Source organism: Engystomops pustulosus, chromosome 7 (assembly GCF_040894005.1).
Source record: "Engystomops pustulosus chromosome 7, aEngPut4.maternal, whole genome shotgun sequence".
In the NCBI taxonomy this organism is placed as follows: Eukaryota; Metazoa; Chordata; class Amphibia; order Anura; family Leptodactylidae; genus Engystomops; species Engystomops pustulosus.
Window position 1 is genome coordinate 48402199 of NC_092417.1, and position 14142 is coordinate 48416340.

Here is a 14142-nt window from a genome sequence, read left to right on the forward strand (position 1 = left end):
GGAGCAGACTGAGGCGCGGTTCTGCTACATTCATCTCTATGGAGTTGACGGAGCTCTCTATCAGCTCCATAGAGATTAATGGAGAAGAACGGTCATGTGCGTCCGTCTTCTCCATTAGTCTGAGGACCCCTCATTTTCACGAACTGTGGGGGTTTTGGCACGGAGACCCTCACTGATCAGCAAGTTAGGCCCTATCCTGTGGGAAAACCCCTTTAAACAGAGTAATGGAAAGCACAGAGGCAAGTGTGAACTGGGCCGAACCTGACCCTGTGATGGTAACAGCCGTCTTGTCTTTGGATTATTAATTTTATTAAAATGTACATAAAGCAATGAATAAAGAAAATGTGTCCCTTTACTGTTTACTGAAAAAATAAAAATCTCCTTGAGCTTAGACTTGGGTTTTACTGTCCACGCCGCTGTCTTCCTCTGTTCGGGGACGCTTTGAGCTGGGCTCACCTGGAAAGAAATTCACACAAAATTGTATTTAAAACGGCAATAAAAACATGTGTAGTGCAATTTATTACATTTATAGCAATTCTACAGGATTGGGCAATTTCCAGACATATATCAATGTCTTAAGACGGTCATGTGAGGTCATCTCTATGGTGGGGTCATAGGCGACTGATTCCTGAGAAGGGGCCTGGATCTATCATATATGGCAAACCCTTTTACTGTAGTCTAGGCTGTGCATTTATTATTTAATCGTAGAAAACATCTTACAAACTTCATTCAACAGTTTATTTTGGTTAGTCCTGCTCTTATGTGCCTATTCAACTGCAGTGAAGGGGTGCCCCAAGTTCTCCCCTAGCCAAGGGATAAGGGAAAGCAAGCTGTTCACAAGAACAGGCCCTCCAGCAAGAATGGGAGGAGCAGGCGCCCTGCCACTTTATCCAATAGTATGGAAGTGTTGGAAATTGCTGAGCACAGCGCAGCTTCTCTGTGGTAACAGGGTGTAAAGAGTGTGGATTATTAATGTAGATTATACAAATGCAGTTTTGTGTAGAACGTCTTTACAATTACATGAAGGGGGGGATAGCTGTTTGATTTTTTATAAATTAAACAATTTCTTACCGTCATTATTTCTGTCGCTTCCGAATAGAACCAGAGCAGGTAACTGAAAGCTGATGCACATCATCTCCTTATTGGGTGCAACCTTCCTCACAAGGTGGATTGAGCAGCTCTCCAGGGTGGCCCCTAACATCTCCTCCGCTCGCTCTTTCACTTCTTTCTCTGGGTTGTCATCTTTGGAGAAGCCATAGCAGTGCACTGTGGGAAGAGCAATCTCCATTTGTGGCTGCTCAGGGAGGAGACACCTGAATGCATCGAGGAATTCCAGGGCCAATGCCGGCAAGTTCATTACAATGTGAAGGCTGGTCTTCTCTGGGGAGGAGGACTTGATGCATTTCGATAACTCTTCCTTCACCACAGTCCTGATGAACTCCCGCCCATCAGTGTTGAAGGCCTGGACCCTATTGCCCACTTTGTTCAGTTTGCAGTTGTGTACGAGCCATTTGTAGGATTCTGGGTTTAAGTCGTTGGCGTATACTATACAGCTTCTCTTAGCAGCGGGAATAGCGAATGGACCAACTCCAGCAAATACATCAAATACCACGTCCCCCTTCTTCAGGAACCCGGTGATGCGATCATGTTCAGTGGCGAGACGCGAGTTCCAGTAGACTTTGGAAAAATCAAATTCATAAGTGACGCCATTTTCTTTCACCTGAAATGATCAGACACAAGAATGTCTATAGGAAGAAACCTCCGATAGGCCGTGCAGTTTATAAATGCAGTTGAGTTTAATATCGTGCCATGTGAAGGTAAGTACCTAGCACTAAGTATCTGGTATCATGCACTCAGTAGAGCATTGCTCATCTCTGTACTACACAAAGGTAACCTGTCACCAGACTTGACCCCATTAAACTACTAGCCCCCCCAGATAGGGTATGAAATGTCCTTTCTAGAATTCTCTCTTATGTGAAATCTTGCTCGTTACCTATACAAAAATCAACTCCAAATTCATGTGAAACTGAGCAGAGAATAGTCATATTTTGCCTGAGATGAGCTTAATTTAGATGCTGGAGGGAGAGTGAGATACAAACGGTGCTTCCGAAAGAGTGTAAGAGTGGGAGCCTAGAGGGGCTCTGGTGACACCACCCAAACCTTTTGTGGTTCACTTAAAGGGAACCTGTCTCCAACTAACTAAATAAACCCCAGACAGTACCTTAGAGAAGACTGTAAAGGTGTCTGAATGTTTCTAATATGGTTCATACAAAATGCAGTTGTGGGAATTTTCAAGGAGGCGGGCTAGCTCTTGGATCCAGTCATGGTCCATCTCTCTGCACTGCCTCCAGCCCTACGTCACTATGCTTCAGTTTGAAACTCCTGCACATACATGGTGTGCCCCACAGTTCAACCCAGGACTTCATGTCCATGGTCAGCTTCACAGGTGCACCGCGAATGCGCCAGAAATCTCAGCGGCGAGCTGCAACTAAGAGCTAGCCCCCCCCCCCCCCCGCTCCACTGTGCACATTACTGGTGCATGCGCACATGAACCAGATTCTAAACATTCCCACACCTGTACTGTATTCTATAAAGTACTGTCTGGGGTTTATTTAGGTGGTTAGAGGTGACAGGTTCCTTTAAATAAAGATGAGTTAAACTACTAAACTTGTACATTTTTAACATATATACTTACAACTTAATGTGCCTGAATACTATAAAAGGCCACTTGTTGTGGAAGTAAAAGATCCCGACACACGCGTAGAAATGCACGTAGACCAAGTAAACATAAGATTCTTCTTTATCGGTATGTGTTAAAAATACACGATCCTCCACATAGTAGAAATGACCTACACGTTTCATTAGACCATGAATAAGGCACACAGCCGAAACACGTAGGTCATTTCTACTATGTGGAGGATCGTGTATTTTTTAACACATTATTTTTACTTCCATTTCTACACACGTGTTCTGGGATCTTCTACTTCGTCTGCAGTCTACTCTTCCTACTTCGGAGTGATCTACGTGCACCTGTGGCAGTGTGGACTATGTTTGGCGTCTCGGGTGAGCTGGACATTTTTATTTTTCTACACTTACCTTTGTCATCATATTCTCCTCCCCAGCCAATACTTCCATCTGGAAGTTCCTATATGTGGAGTCGATGATGTTGGTTTTGTTGACAACAGAAGTAAGACCAGGATTCTTATCCAGTATCACATGACCTGACAAGAAGACTTGGTGAGATGATTCTGGTCGTATTATCGTGTAGAAAAATCACATTAAAACTAATTTTATACAAGTTCTTATGTACTACAAAAACGTGCACACTGGCTCTTTATCCAATAGGCAGGCTACTTTACCTCATGTATTTTGTAATGTGTGCAGGTGACAGGATATTAGGTAATTTACCAATATACATCTATTCATAATTCTGCTCCGCTTACTTGATATGTAAAGTGAAGCCTCCTGTTTTTTTTTTTTATCAGCCAGACATTCCTGACCATAAAATGGCCGTACACGGAGGGTCATGTGATCTCTAACTGAGCAATCGGCCTGCCAGGACCTTGTTCTTATTTTCATGAATACTATGATAAGGACAGGGTGATTGTTCATGAACAGATAGAGATCACATGCCCCTTATCTATGGCAATTTAATGGACAGGAATCTCTGGCTGATGAGGTAAAAGACAGGAGGCTTCACTTGACATATCAAGAAAGCAACGCAGGACTATTAATAGATCTATATTGGTAAATTACCTAATATCCTGCCCCCCATACTAACAAAAACATTAGAAAAAAAACATGAGTATGTGGCCAACCCCTTTAAATCACTGGGGTCCCAACAATTATACTCAGACCATATCCTGTAGATAAGTTACTTTTGTGGGACAACCCCCTTTAAGAATTGGCAGCAGCGCTACATCACAGGATTTCTAGCCCCCCAGGTCATGCTCCATGGCAGTGCTGGTTTCCTATACCAAGAAGTGAATATAACAAGTGCACAACAACAGGCCATCATGGCCACTATACTAACCGATCAGGTTCTTGTAAGGAAGCTGGTGGTCCCTGAGATTCATATGAGCGATATGTCCAACACGGCTGAAACTGGAGGTGACATCTTGTCCTTTGGGCAACACAGCTTCTAAGATCTCATCAGTCTTAAAGTTCTCATAAGTGATCTGCAGATCGACCTGTGAGACCTGGGGGCAGAGGTCCAGCTGCTTGAAAAGCTCCCGGTCACGATCATCGAAAGACTCCTCCGATGTGACCAGGAACGGGTCCAGTATAATGTCCTTGTTGTTGTCGTCTTTAGGGTCATCGATTATTCTCTTCAGGTGCGGCCGGCGGAGGACTTTGTGTTTCAGAGATTTCATGACTTTATTAAGGATTTCTTTCCTTACTCTGAGAACAGGAACCTGGATGGTTTTAGTGAAGGCATCTCGGTCCAGATCCACCATCCCCCGCACGTTAGGATTAGGTGAGAACAACTCAGCCTCCTCACAGTTCTCCTTTATCTCAGACATGGCTGAAAAATGATTTAGTTTCTGGAATGTGTAGCCTTTGCAGAACCACTGCTTCGATTGGTTTTGGGCTAATTTATTAAAGGGGATGATGCCATAAGAGTTCAGCTGCACTGCCAATTGGTAACAAGGTCTAATGAGCCTGGAATACAAAAGTACAAAGCTACAATCATAACATAAGCATAAAGGTAACAGAAACATCCAATGTACACAATGGGGGAAGAGCAAAGAATTCCTAAGAACTCTATTAACAAGTTTTATACACAGTTTTGGTCAACCTAGTACATTAGGTGACTGCTCTTAGGGCTACACATTACATTTTAATGCCCCCCTACACACTATATTTACACTTCAGGTTGCCCACAAACAGCCCTGGATATCTGTGTGACCATATCTTTGTATGTGTTGTCAGTAGGAGCAGGACTGTGAAATATGTATTTATATTCCACAATAGTAGCTGGACTTGAGGGTGCGTTCTCCGTGGCCTTGCCACAGCTCTTACTCAGAGCAAAGTTTAAATGCAGAGATCAAGGAAATATAATAATATGTCTTGAATGAATGGACGAAACGTCGCATCATGAAGGTGGAATAAATCACATTTACGGAGTGCTGCTTCAGTATCTTTCTGTTCTTGGATGTAGGGGCCACTGTTTTACCCCTTTGTGAAGACCTGCACCTGAGTTTTCCTCCCTTAAACGTGGTGCTGCTCCTTATTTTTCCCTTTTGACCCTAATAATATTTTTAACAATACTGCTGCTACTAACAAGACATTACCTAACACAGTTTGTAGCTCTGCATGGTTGACAGATGCCCTCTGCGTCCTGCCACACCATACCTCATTGATTTTCTATAAAAGTGTTGGATATAGTTAAGTACAGAGCTTCCAGATCTCTCATAGATCCATTATTCGTTTAGAGTTATAGTGAGGCGTACGACACTATTCTGTCGAGGAGCTGTGATAAATGTCTTGCGAACTCGGACTAAGCACTACCTCGTGCCTCTAGGTGCACATTTTTTCTGACTTATTGGACACAGTGCAACACTGCGCAGACACTTTATAAATACATGTACAAGCCCCCAAAGACCTTCTTTGGAGTGCAAACTGGTGCAGCCCGAATAATAGATCTTGGCCATTGAACGGAGCTACCGGAGCTTCCCCTCCATAGAACAGGACGCCTGTTCTCGTGATCGGCAGGAGTCTCAGCCATCAGGCCTCCACCATCCAGATTTGTATCCCCTTATCCTGTGTATATAGGATTACAATCATATTGATGAAATCCAGAACAGATGTATTGGAATCGCTGCAGATGGCGGCTGTTTTCTAGTTACCTTTTGCTGTGGTCTGATCTGCAGTAGAGCTGAATCTTGTGTTCCCATCCTAACATCTGTTATTTTAGTGGATACTATACAGATCCATTGTGTTCTATGAGGCTCTGCACATGACAAATCGCATCATGCACTTTGTTTTCCTCCCACAGACCCTCATAGAAGTAAATGGGTCTGCACACAAAAAAAACGCACATCATCGGTCCATTTCCCCCCAGATGATACCATATTGTTTTGCAGTGGTGAATACAACAGATGCCGGAGCCTGAGGAGCCCGGGCTGGAGTCTGCTTGGCAGTATAGAGTATAGCACAGCTATCTCCCCGCCGCCTGCATATAGTCACAATCACTCCACATCCTGAATACATGTCATGCTGGGACGTGTAGTGCTGCCCTTCTGAGTCTTGTGTCTCACCTCATGCTTCCCCATGCTGCCGCTTACGTCATCATTGCGCGACCAAGGGCAATGCCGGCAGACACGTGACTGCTCAGTATGCGGAGCCGGAGTCACATGACCAGGGCTGTAAACAGGAAGCGGCGGCTGGGGGTAAGGAGCTGCAGTCCGTGGCCGGCGCTGGAGGTGACCACATGACATCTCCCTGAGGACAATGCTGCCCGCCAGACACAGCATCAATGCCGCCTATGGACACCATGTATCTCATCAGGAGGAGAGCACTCCACTGCTGGGGAATGTGAGTGTGACTACAACTCCCACAATGCCATGCACACTATCCGACAGGGAGTTGTAGTCTAGAGCATACTTAGCAGACATAACTTTTTTTTTATTTCTCGGCTTGTATTATGTTTTGAAATGTTGATTTCGGGTTTGTTGCTTTGTTTGTCATCTTGTCCTATGATTGCCTTATGAAGATGAGCCATGTGTAGGATTTTCTTTCAGTTTTTGACATATTCAGTCAATGGGGGAGACTTATTATTGGTTTTGCTGGGCGTAAAAACAGTCGCATAGTCGCGTCATTCCCCTGATGATGCGACTTTTTGAACAAAAAATCCCAGACACAGGTAGAGCATAAGAACATTTATTAAAGGGCCAAAGCCACTTTAATGAATGTGATGGGCAGCAAAGCTCCAAAGACAAAAAACTGTGCCAAGGAGCCACCAAATGATAACTAACCTCCTATGTATGAAAAATTTTGAGTGAGTTTACAAATATACAGTTCCGAATTGCATACAAACTCAACTTAAGAACAAACCTGCAGAACCTATCTTGTATGTGACCGCATACATATATATATAATATTAGTGTGTAAATGTACCTTGTAAACATTGATAACACTGCCAGTGAATAAGAATATTACAGCCATCTGATCTATAGTCTCTCCATGTTGCTTGGACAGTGACAAGCCCCACTGTTGCCTTATCTCTCCCTGGTGTCCTGGGGGTGAGGCTGCTTAGTACCATACATACTCTGCATATCTAAGCACTGTAGGTAGTCCTGGAATGCTGATCAGCAGCCTATACAACTCCCTTATCTACACATTCTATAGAGACGCATACATTTAAAGGCCCCAGGATGCTGATTGTGTTTTTTTTGTATATAATGTCCCTGTGTAAACTGTATAGTCTGTTTCCTTTCAGTAAATTGTTAATGTGGTTAAATACACTGTGCTGGTTCAAGTCAACAGTGTGGTATACCTTTAAAGTGTAACAATCCTTTTGGCAAAATTGCAATAGTGCAGATGATAATAGAAGACTTTGTAATATACGGTACTTTTATTAAAGACACATGTTCCCTTGTGCTCTATTACTTTGTTTTTCCTTCTTACCATATTTTTCGGACTATAAGGCGCACAAAAAATCCTTTGATTTTCTCAGAAATCAAAGGTGTGCTTTACAGTCCAGTGCGCCTTATATATGCACCGTACCTACAGACAACAGCTGCCTTGAACTGTGCATAGGTCTGCCACCTACTTGTCATTCATCCTTATAATCAGGTGCACTTTATAATCCAGTGCGCTTTACATATGAACCTAGATGTTTTAGCAGGCATTTATTGATGGTGCACCTTATAATCCGGTGTGCCTTGTAGTCTGAAAAATAAGGTATTTAAGTAGTTTGTGTAAATCAGCTTTCTGTCCCATTTCCACTGACAGCTGAGAGATGAGGTAACTTATAAAATTCTTTACAGACAGTCCTTAGATAGTCTAATCTTATCAGAGAGCTAGATTATCAAGAAATATATTCTTTAGTTATGGAAACAGTTAATCATTAGCCTCCTTATCTGTCTGAAGTGGACAGAGCTCAGAAAGCTTCTAGATACACAGTTCACTATAGGAGAAGCACAAAAATGCACATAGAAGCTTCTTTCCTTTGATTTCTGAAATAGAAAAAAAATAGGTTTAATTATGTTGTAAGATGCAAACATAGGTTCCTTGTATCAACCACCTGTTGCTGGAAAACCTCTTTAATTTATTCATCGCACACTCCGTAGTAGGTGAAAATACCATGTGCAAATGTGAAAATCGAAATGGTGTAACTACAAGCATCCAACACAACTTCAGGCAGATTCCTATTCCCCAATGTCCTCTTCTCAGACATTGTGTTGATTTGTCAGTTGTCCTCTTCTATTAATATTAATAAAGCCAAATTTCTTCTTCTTGCAGAGACCACAGGGGAGGTCGTCCCCCGGAACATCATTTGGCTTGTCTGTGTTCAATCTAATGAATGCCATCATGGGAAGTGGTATTCTGGGCTTGTCCTATGCCATGGCCAACACCGGAATCATTGGATTTAGGTGGGTTTCTTTTCTAGTTCTGCAGTTCAGTAGTTTGTGTAGCCAAAATACACACGTCACCCCTGGATTTACTGTAGAACCACTGAGGATATTTCAGGCAGACGGAATGAATTATATCAGATCCTGTCACAATAGGGCAAAAGAGTCCCATGCCTATTTATATGCATGAGATTTTTTTTTGAGGTGTACATTTGCCTGTACAAGCGTCTATGACACTAATGCAATCTCTGAAGTGACTAATCATCAAGAGCGTCACATGATGCCCCTGTAAAAAGCATTTAATGGATGGAGTGCAGTGCTGGCAGCTATATTTCAGCTATATATATTAAAGCTATATGGCTTTTTAAATAATATTTTGGGAAGAAGTTAAAATTTCACTAAGAATGCAGGGCAACCCCATTTATTTCTGTAGTCCCCAATTTAAATCTGTATTATAAACCTAAAATTGAACTGATCTTGTTGTTCTAACATGGATCTGGTTATATATTCATTGTATAATAAGTGTAGGACAGCAAAGAGTCATCAGCTCTGGAGGGTAATGAAAGAGGAAGCCGCTCCACTATGTGCATGCTGACTACAGTATGTATGTCTTGTGCTGATGTGTCATGGATCCTACTTGTTAGTCTTTGACCTAGTTGGGTGCACACTTCTGTATTACAGTTTTGTATCTGCATCACTTCCCGAATATCTTTTTAAAATAAATAAAATGTTCTCAGTAAAGTCTCACATGTAAATGTTCTTTGTCCCTTAGTATCTTGCTGCTAATAGTCGCGCTCTTGGCCGTCTACTCCATTCATCTCTTGCTTTGTATGTGCATTCACACAGGTAAGTAAATAAGATCGGCACAAGCCTATTATATACTGTGCTGCATGTTATTCACGATGATGTGTCACATGCTTTAACCCTTTAAAGCTGAACACATCTAGTGATGACTTGTTAGTGACATAATTGTAGGACATGCTTTGTCATTGCTATGCTTTTGTGGTATGTAGCTCTGAGGTGTCAAGATCATGGCCACAGTATGGTGCCAAATATTCATGTAGGTGCACCATCATGGTTCCTTATACTTGTATATAGAGTAATCCAGGTGTGTGTGTGCGTGCCTATTTTTAATTTAGCTTATTTTCAAGTTATTAAAGGGAATTTACCAGGTCCCGACTTAAGCAAAAGTAAAAACATCAACTTTATAAGTTTTTCAAAAGTGTCTCTGCATCTTCCTATGGGGGATTTTGATCATCCAGTAGATCAAGGGTTTAATTTCTCAACCACATTGTCCACTGCATGTATGACGTTAATGGGAGCCGAGCCTGCAGTTACAGTGTCCAGCCACCGTGAGAGCACAAAGCCAGTAACTTCCAGCTCCATGCTCTATGTTATGCCGTGCCCACAGACCTGTTCGTTTTGGGGGCCAGTTCTTTTCCTCCTTGATCAGATAATAATGACTTTAATTTTATCATCAATTGATATAAATTCTTGGACAATCCCTCCAAGCCAACTTTGACCTGGTATAAAAAGTAAAAAGTGCACAGTTTCTGACATCCTGGTTTAATTGAGTATTCCCATTTCGGCAAATTAATGTTATTGTTTGAATGATGAAAATTCCTACAATTTTCCATTATACTTTCTGTATCAATTCCTGACATTTTTGGATCTCTTCTTGCTGTCATGGTATTGAAAGCTTCATTGTTTCTTTCCATTCACACAGGTATGCGGCTCATTAGTATCATAGAGAGTAATCAGAGCCGTGTCATATAACGAGCCGTGCACCTGTGTGACCATGGTCAGATATCTGTCCACTGGAAGTAATCAAAGCTATCTAAAGGCGGACAGCAAGCAGAGGTCCAGAAATCATACTGGAAAATTGTATAATATTAATTTGCTGAAGTAGGAATACCTCTTTAAAGGGATATTCCCATTTCAAAAAGTTAATGTTATTGTTTGTATTATAAAAAGTTATACAATTTTCCAATATACTTTCTGTATCAATTCCTCGCGGTTTTCTAGATCTCTGCTTGCTGTCATTCTATAGGAAGCTTCATTGTTTATTTCCAGTGGACAGAAATCTGACCATGGTCACACAGGTGTACGGCTCGTTATATCACACGGCTCTGATTAATCTCTATGCTATAACAAGCTGTGCACCGGTGTGACCATGGTCAGATTTCTGTCCATTGGAAGTAAACATAGAAGCTTTGTATAGAAGGACAGCAAGCAGAGATCTAGAAAACCATTAGGAATTGATACAGAAAGTATATTGGGAAATTATATAACTTTTTATAATGCAAACAATAATATTAATTTGCTGAAGTGGGAATATCCCTTTAATATATGAGACTGCATTAGTAAATCTGCCCCGTAAAAAATCTGAAATCCACATTCTGTGATACCCTGAAGTAAACACCACTAGGTTGATCATGTTATAGAAGAAAAACTGCAGGGATCATTGAAAATTATGATCATTATATGAAAAGCAGCCTGTTATGTTACTGCTCACATAATATTTGACAAATCATAAACTTCCATGACCTTTGTACTTGGATACCCTATGTAGATAAGCTATCACGTCTAGCCGGTCATCCTTTAAACATCTCCCTGTAAATGTTGGTTCAGACGCTCCTGCCTAAAGGTCACCCACAAGCTCATAATAACTTCTCATGTTCTACTATTACCTATGGCTGGTGTAAACCATGGCTGTGGAGTCGGTAGGCCAAACATCCAACTCCTTATTTTCTTATGAGTTTTTAATTTCCCTAACTTTGACTCGCACTCCAGCTCCAACAAAATGGTCACTGAGTCCGACTCCACAGCCCTGTTTTCACGGTGACTCTAGCAGTGCTGAGATAAATACGGTCATTCTTTCCCAGTGCCTTATTCCTCTGTAGCAGAAGAGCTTCACTACTGAGCATGTACATAAAGTACAGCCACATTAATCTGATTTAAAAGAAGAGGCTGCACAATCCACAGCCAATGTGCCACATGCAGCCTGTGCAGCCATGAGTTGCTGTCTGTACCCTGCTGACAGTCCAATAAGCACTTCCATAACTGTTGGCAGCGCTCATTGGTGCAGGGATCCTGGTAGTGGTGAGTGGAGTCCTTACTGCTCCCAGGTAGCCGTCTTTCTGTATTGTATCCGCAGCCTGATAAAGGGTTTAATGACTAAACTCTTTGCAGACAGCCCCTGGATAGTCTAAAATCCTTACAGAGCTGGGTGTATGGAAGGAGTCATTGTTTAGCCACTTGCCTCTTTGCTGTGTACAGTACTTCATATACACTGCTCACTATAGGAGAAAGAAGAGTAAAAAAGTCACATAGCAGCGCTTTACTTATAGGGAGCCCCTACTATGCATTTACAATCACCACTAACACCTAATTCCCCTCTTTCTTGGTGTCAAATCCATCCTTTTCTTGCTTCACTTGGTTAACACATATTGTTATAAAACAACTTTTAATCCCCCTGTCCACTCATATCATAAAGTAGTAAAGGAGGCTCAACCATGAACTCAAGCTTGCCCTACTTTCCCTCTACATCCTCCTGCACGCAGAGGTCGCACTGACATTTTTCCAGAAGGGTAATAATACTCCTCTCACAATTTTTGAGGAGTATTTTTAACCCAGGAGGAGTACGAAATTTTCACTAATAAATGTATAACTCCCAGGCGTATATATAGTGTTAAGAGACATCTATTAATACAAGGAAAAAGTTACAGCTCCTGTTTTCTGTGCTTAAAAGGGTTTTCCCACAAATTCAAGTTAGGCCATATCCACGGGATAGGGTCTAATTTGAATTCTCAGGAAAACCCCTTTAGGGAGCATGCACACGTTTTTTATGCGTTTTTGACGCATCCAAAGGCTTCACATGTTGAAGTAACATTGGGTTTTAGCAAATGCAATGGAAACGCAATGTTACTTTAACATGTGATCAAGGTTGAAGCCTTTGGAATGCGTCAAAAACGCAATGCATCGTGTGAATGCTCCCTCAAATAGCAAGTATGTATGTATGTATTAAACGAGTGGTGCACAACATTTTTATGGTGTGTTCACACATGGCGTTTTCAAACACATAAGAACAGCTGAGAAGAGATTTGCATAATTACATTGCAGTCAACAATGTGTTAACAAAACGCATGCATCAACGCAATGTGGACAGCAATATAATTAGGCAAATCTCTTTCCAGCTGTTGTGATGCGTTTGAAAACGTATGTAATAACCTCACCCTTAGGGCGCTGTCCCACGTTGCGTTTGCAAACGCAGACAAAACGGCGCCCACCGGGGCGGTCCGCGGTCCGATCGCATCGACGTTTCTATGGAAACGCCTGCGATCGGACTGCGGACCGCCCCGGTGGGCGCGGTTTTGTCTGCTTCTGTGTTTGCAAACGCAACGTGGTACAGCGCCCTCAGGCTACATTCACACTACCATATGGGGGCGTATGTAAAACCACAAGCTTGTGGCTGTACATATGTCCCCAATAGATGGCCACACAGAATGATACCGCTCAGTACACGGGAAAATGACATGTCTTTCCCCGTGTTACGGCCAGTACCCAATGCATTTCAATGGAGAGGGTCGGGGTCACCTCCTCCTCCTCTCCATGGTGCAGAACGTACGCCTGCCTGGCTCCGGCCTGGCGGGCATACGTTTGTGTGAATGCAGCCTTATTGTCTACCCAGTGGACTATGGCTGACGGCGGCCCCCAGACCAGTCCGGGGCTGGTGCTGCTGAAATTTTATTTAATTCGGTTTCTGCGGTTTGGGAACATAACCCTTTTTTTTTTTTTTTCATTATACAGGGGCACATTTAGGGAGGAACACATAATATATGTGTTCCCTGCTTTTCTTTTATATAGATGACAGATAACAGTGATCTAATGGTAAGTGTCCATTGGATCACTGTCATCAGTGATCTGTATACAGAGACCTGCAGAGAGGATGCACAGCACCTTCCCTGCAGCCTCTCACTGTATACAGGGGCTGCTGTGACAGGGGACCGATTATTATCAGTCCCCTGTCACAGTACACAATTGGGCTGTCACATAGACAGCACGATCCTGTTACTGGCTGCACGATCGCACACCGATCAGGAGCACAGCCCCGGCAACAGATATCCCTCCCCCACCACTCGCTCGGCTCCTCCATCTCTCACCACTCGCTCGGCTCCGCCCCCACCACTCGCTCGGCTCCCCGCGGGAGAGGCACGGACGGTGAGCTGGAAGTCCCTCCCTGTCCTGCCTCCAGCCACTCAGCGCTGCGATCCTGCAGAGAATATCTTGCAGGATCGCAGCCGGCAGTGTCACCGCTTGGAAGCGGCAGCTCACTGGGGAGTAAATCGGCCTCTAAACGCGTCTATGACGCGTGTAGAGGCGTTATCGCGACCTCTGCCTGCACGTATCCTATGTCTATGCGATGGGCGGCTTCTGAGACGCACGGCACAAGCACCTACACACTACAAGCTCAGTGCAACTAGGAAGCCATTTGTTGCCCAGGCTTAGGATATGTGCAGGTGCCGGGTTAACATGCACATGGCACCTGTGCGAAAATTGTGCGTCC

General features: G+C 43.0%; 2 protein-coding genes across 4 annotated transcripts in view; one reads left to right on the forward strand and one right to left on the reverse strand.

The window, feature by feature from the left end:
- Positions 1 to 287: 287 nt before the first annotated feature.
- On the reverse strand, positions 288 to 6403 carry TRMT5 (tRNA methyltransferase 5). 3 transcript variants are annotated; one of them, XM_072115817.1, is made up of 5 exons: positions 6261 to 6403; positions 4034 to 4662; positions 3097 to 3221; positions 1072 to 1720; positions 288 to 456 (listed from the first exon to the last, which is right to left on the reverse strand). In XM_072115817.1, the coding sequence occupies exons 1-5, from the start codon at positions 6263 to 6265 to the stop codon at positions 389 to 391; spliced, it is 1476 nt and encodes a 491-aa protein (XP_071971918.1). In that variant the 5' UTR covers positions 6266 to 6403; the 3' UTR covers positions 288 to 388. The 3 variants fall into 3 exon arrangements, with proteins under 3 accessions (XP_071971918.1, XP_071971919.1, XP_071971917.1); XM_072115818.1 differs by lacking the exon at positions 6261 to 6403 and adding an exon at positions 6072 to 6252; XM_072115816.1 differs by lacking the exon at positions 6261 to 6403 and adding an exon at positions 5850 to 6033.
- Positions 6344 to 14142, forward strand: part of SLC38A6 (solute carrier family 38 member 6) — a 48203-nt gene continuing 40404 nt past the window's right edge. Inside the window, exons 1-3 of the mRNA XM_072115819.1 lie at positions 6344 to 6537; positions 8467 to 8597; positions 9349 to 9422. Of these exons, the coding sequence (XP_071971920.1) occupies positions 6454 to 6537; positions 8467 to 8597; positions 9349 to 9422 (289 nt within the window). The 5' untranslated portion in view covers positions 6344 to 6453. The remainder of the gene's footprint in view (positions 6538 to 8466; positions 8598 to 9348; positions 9423 to 14142) is intronic.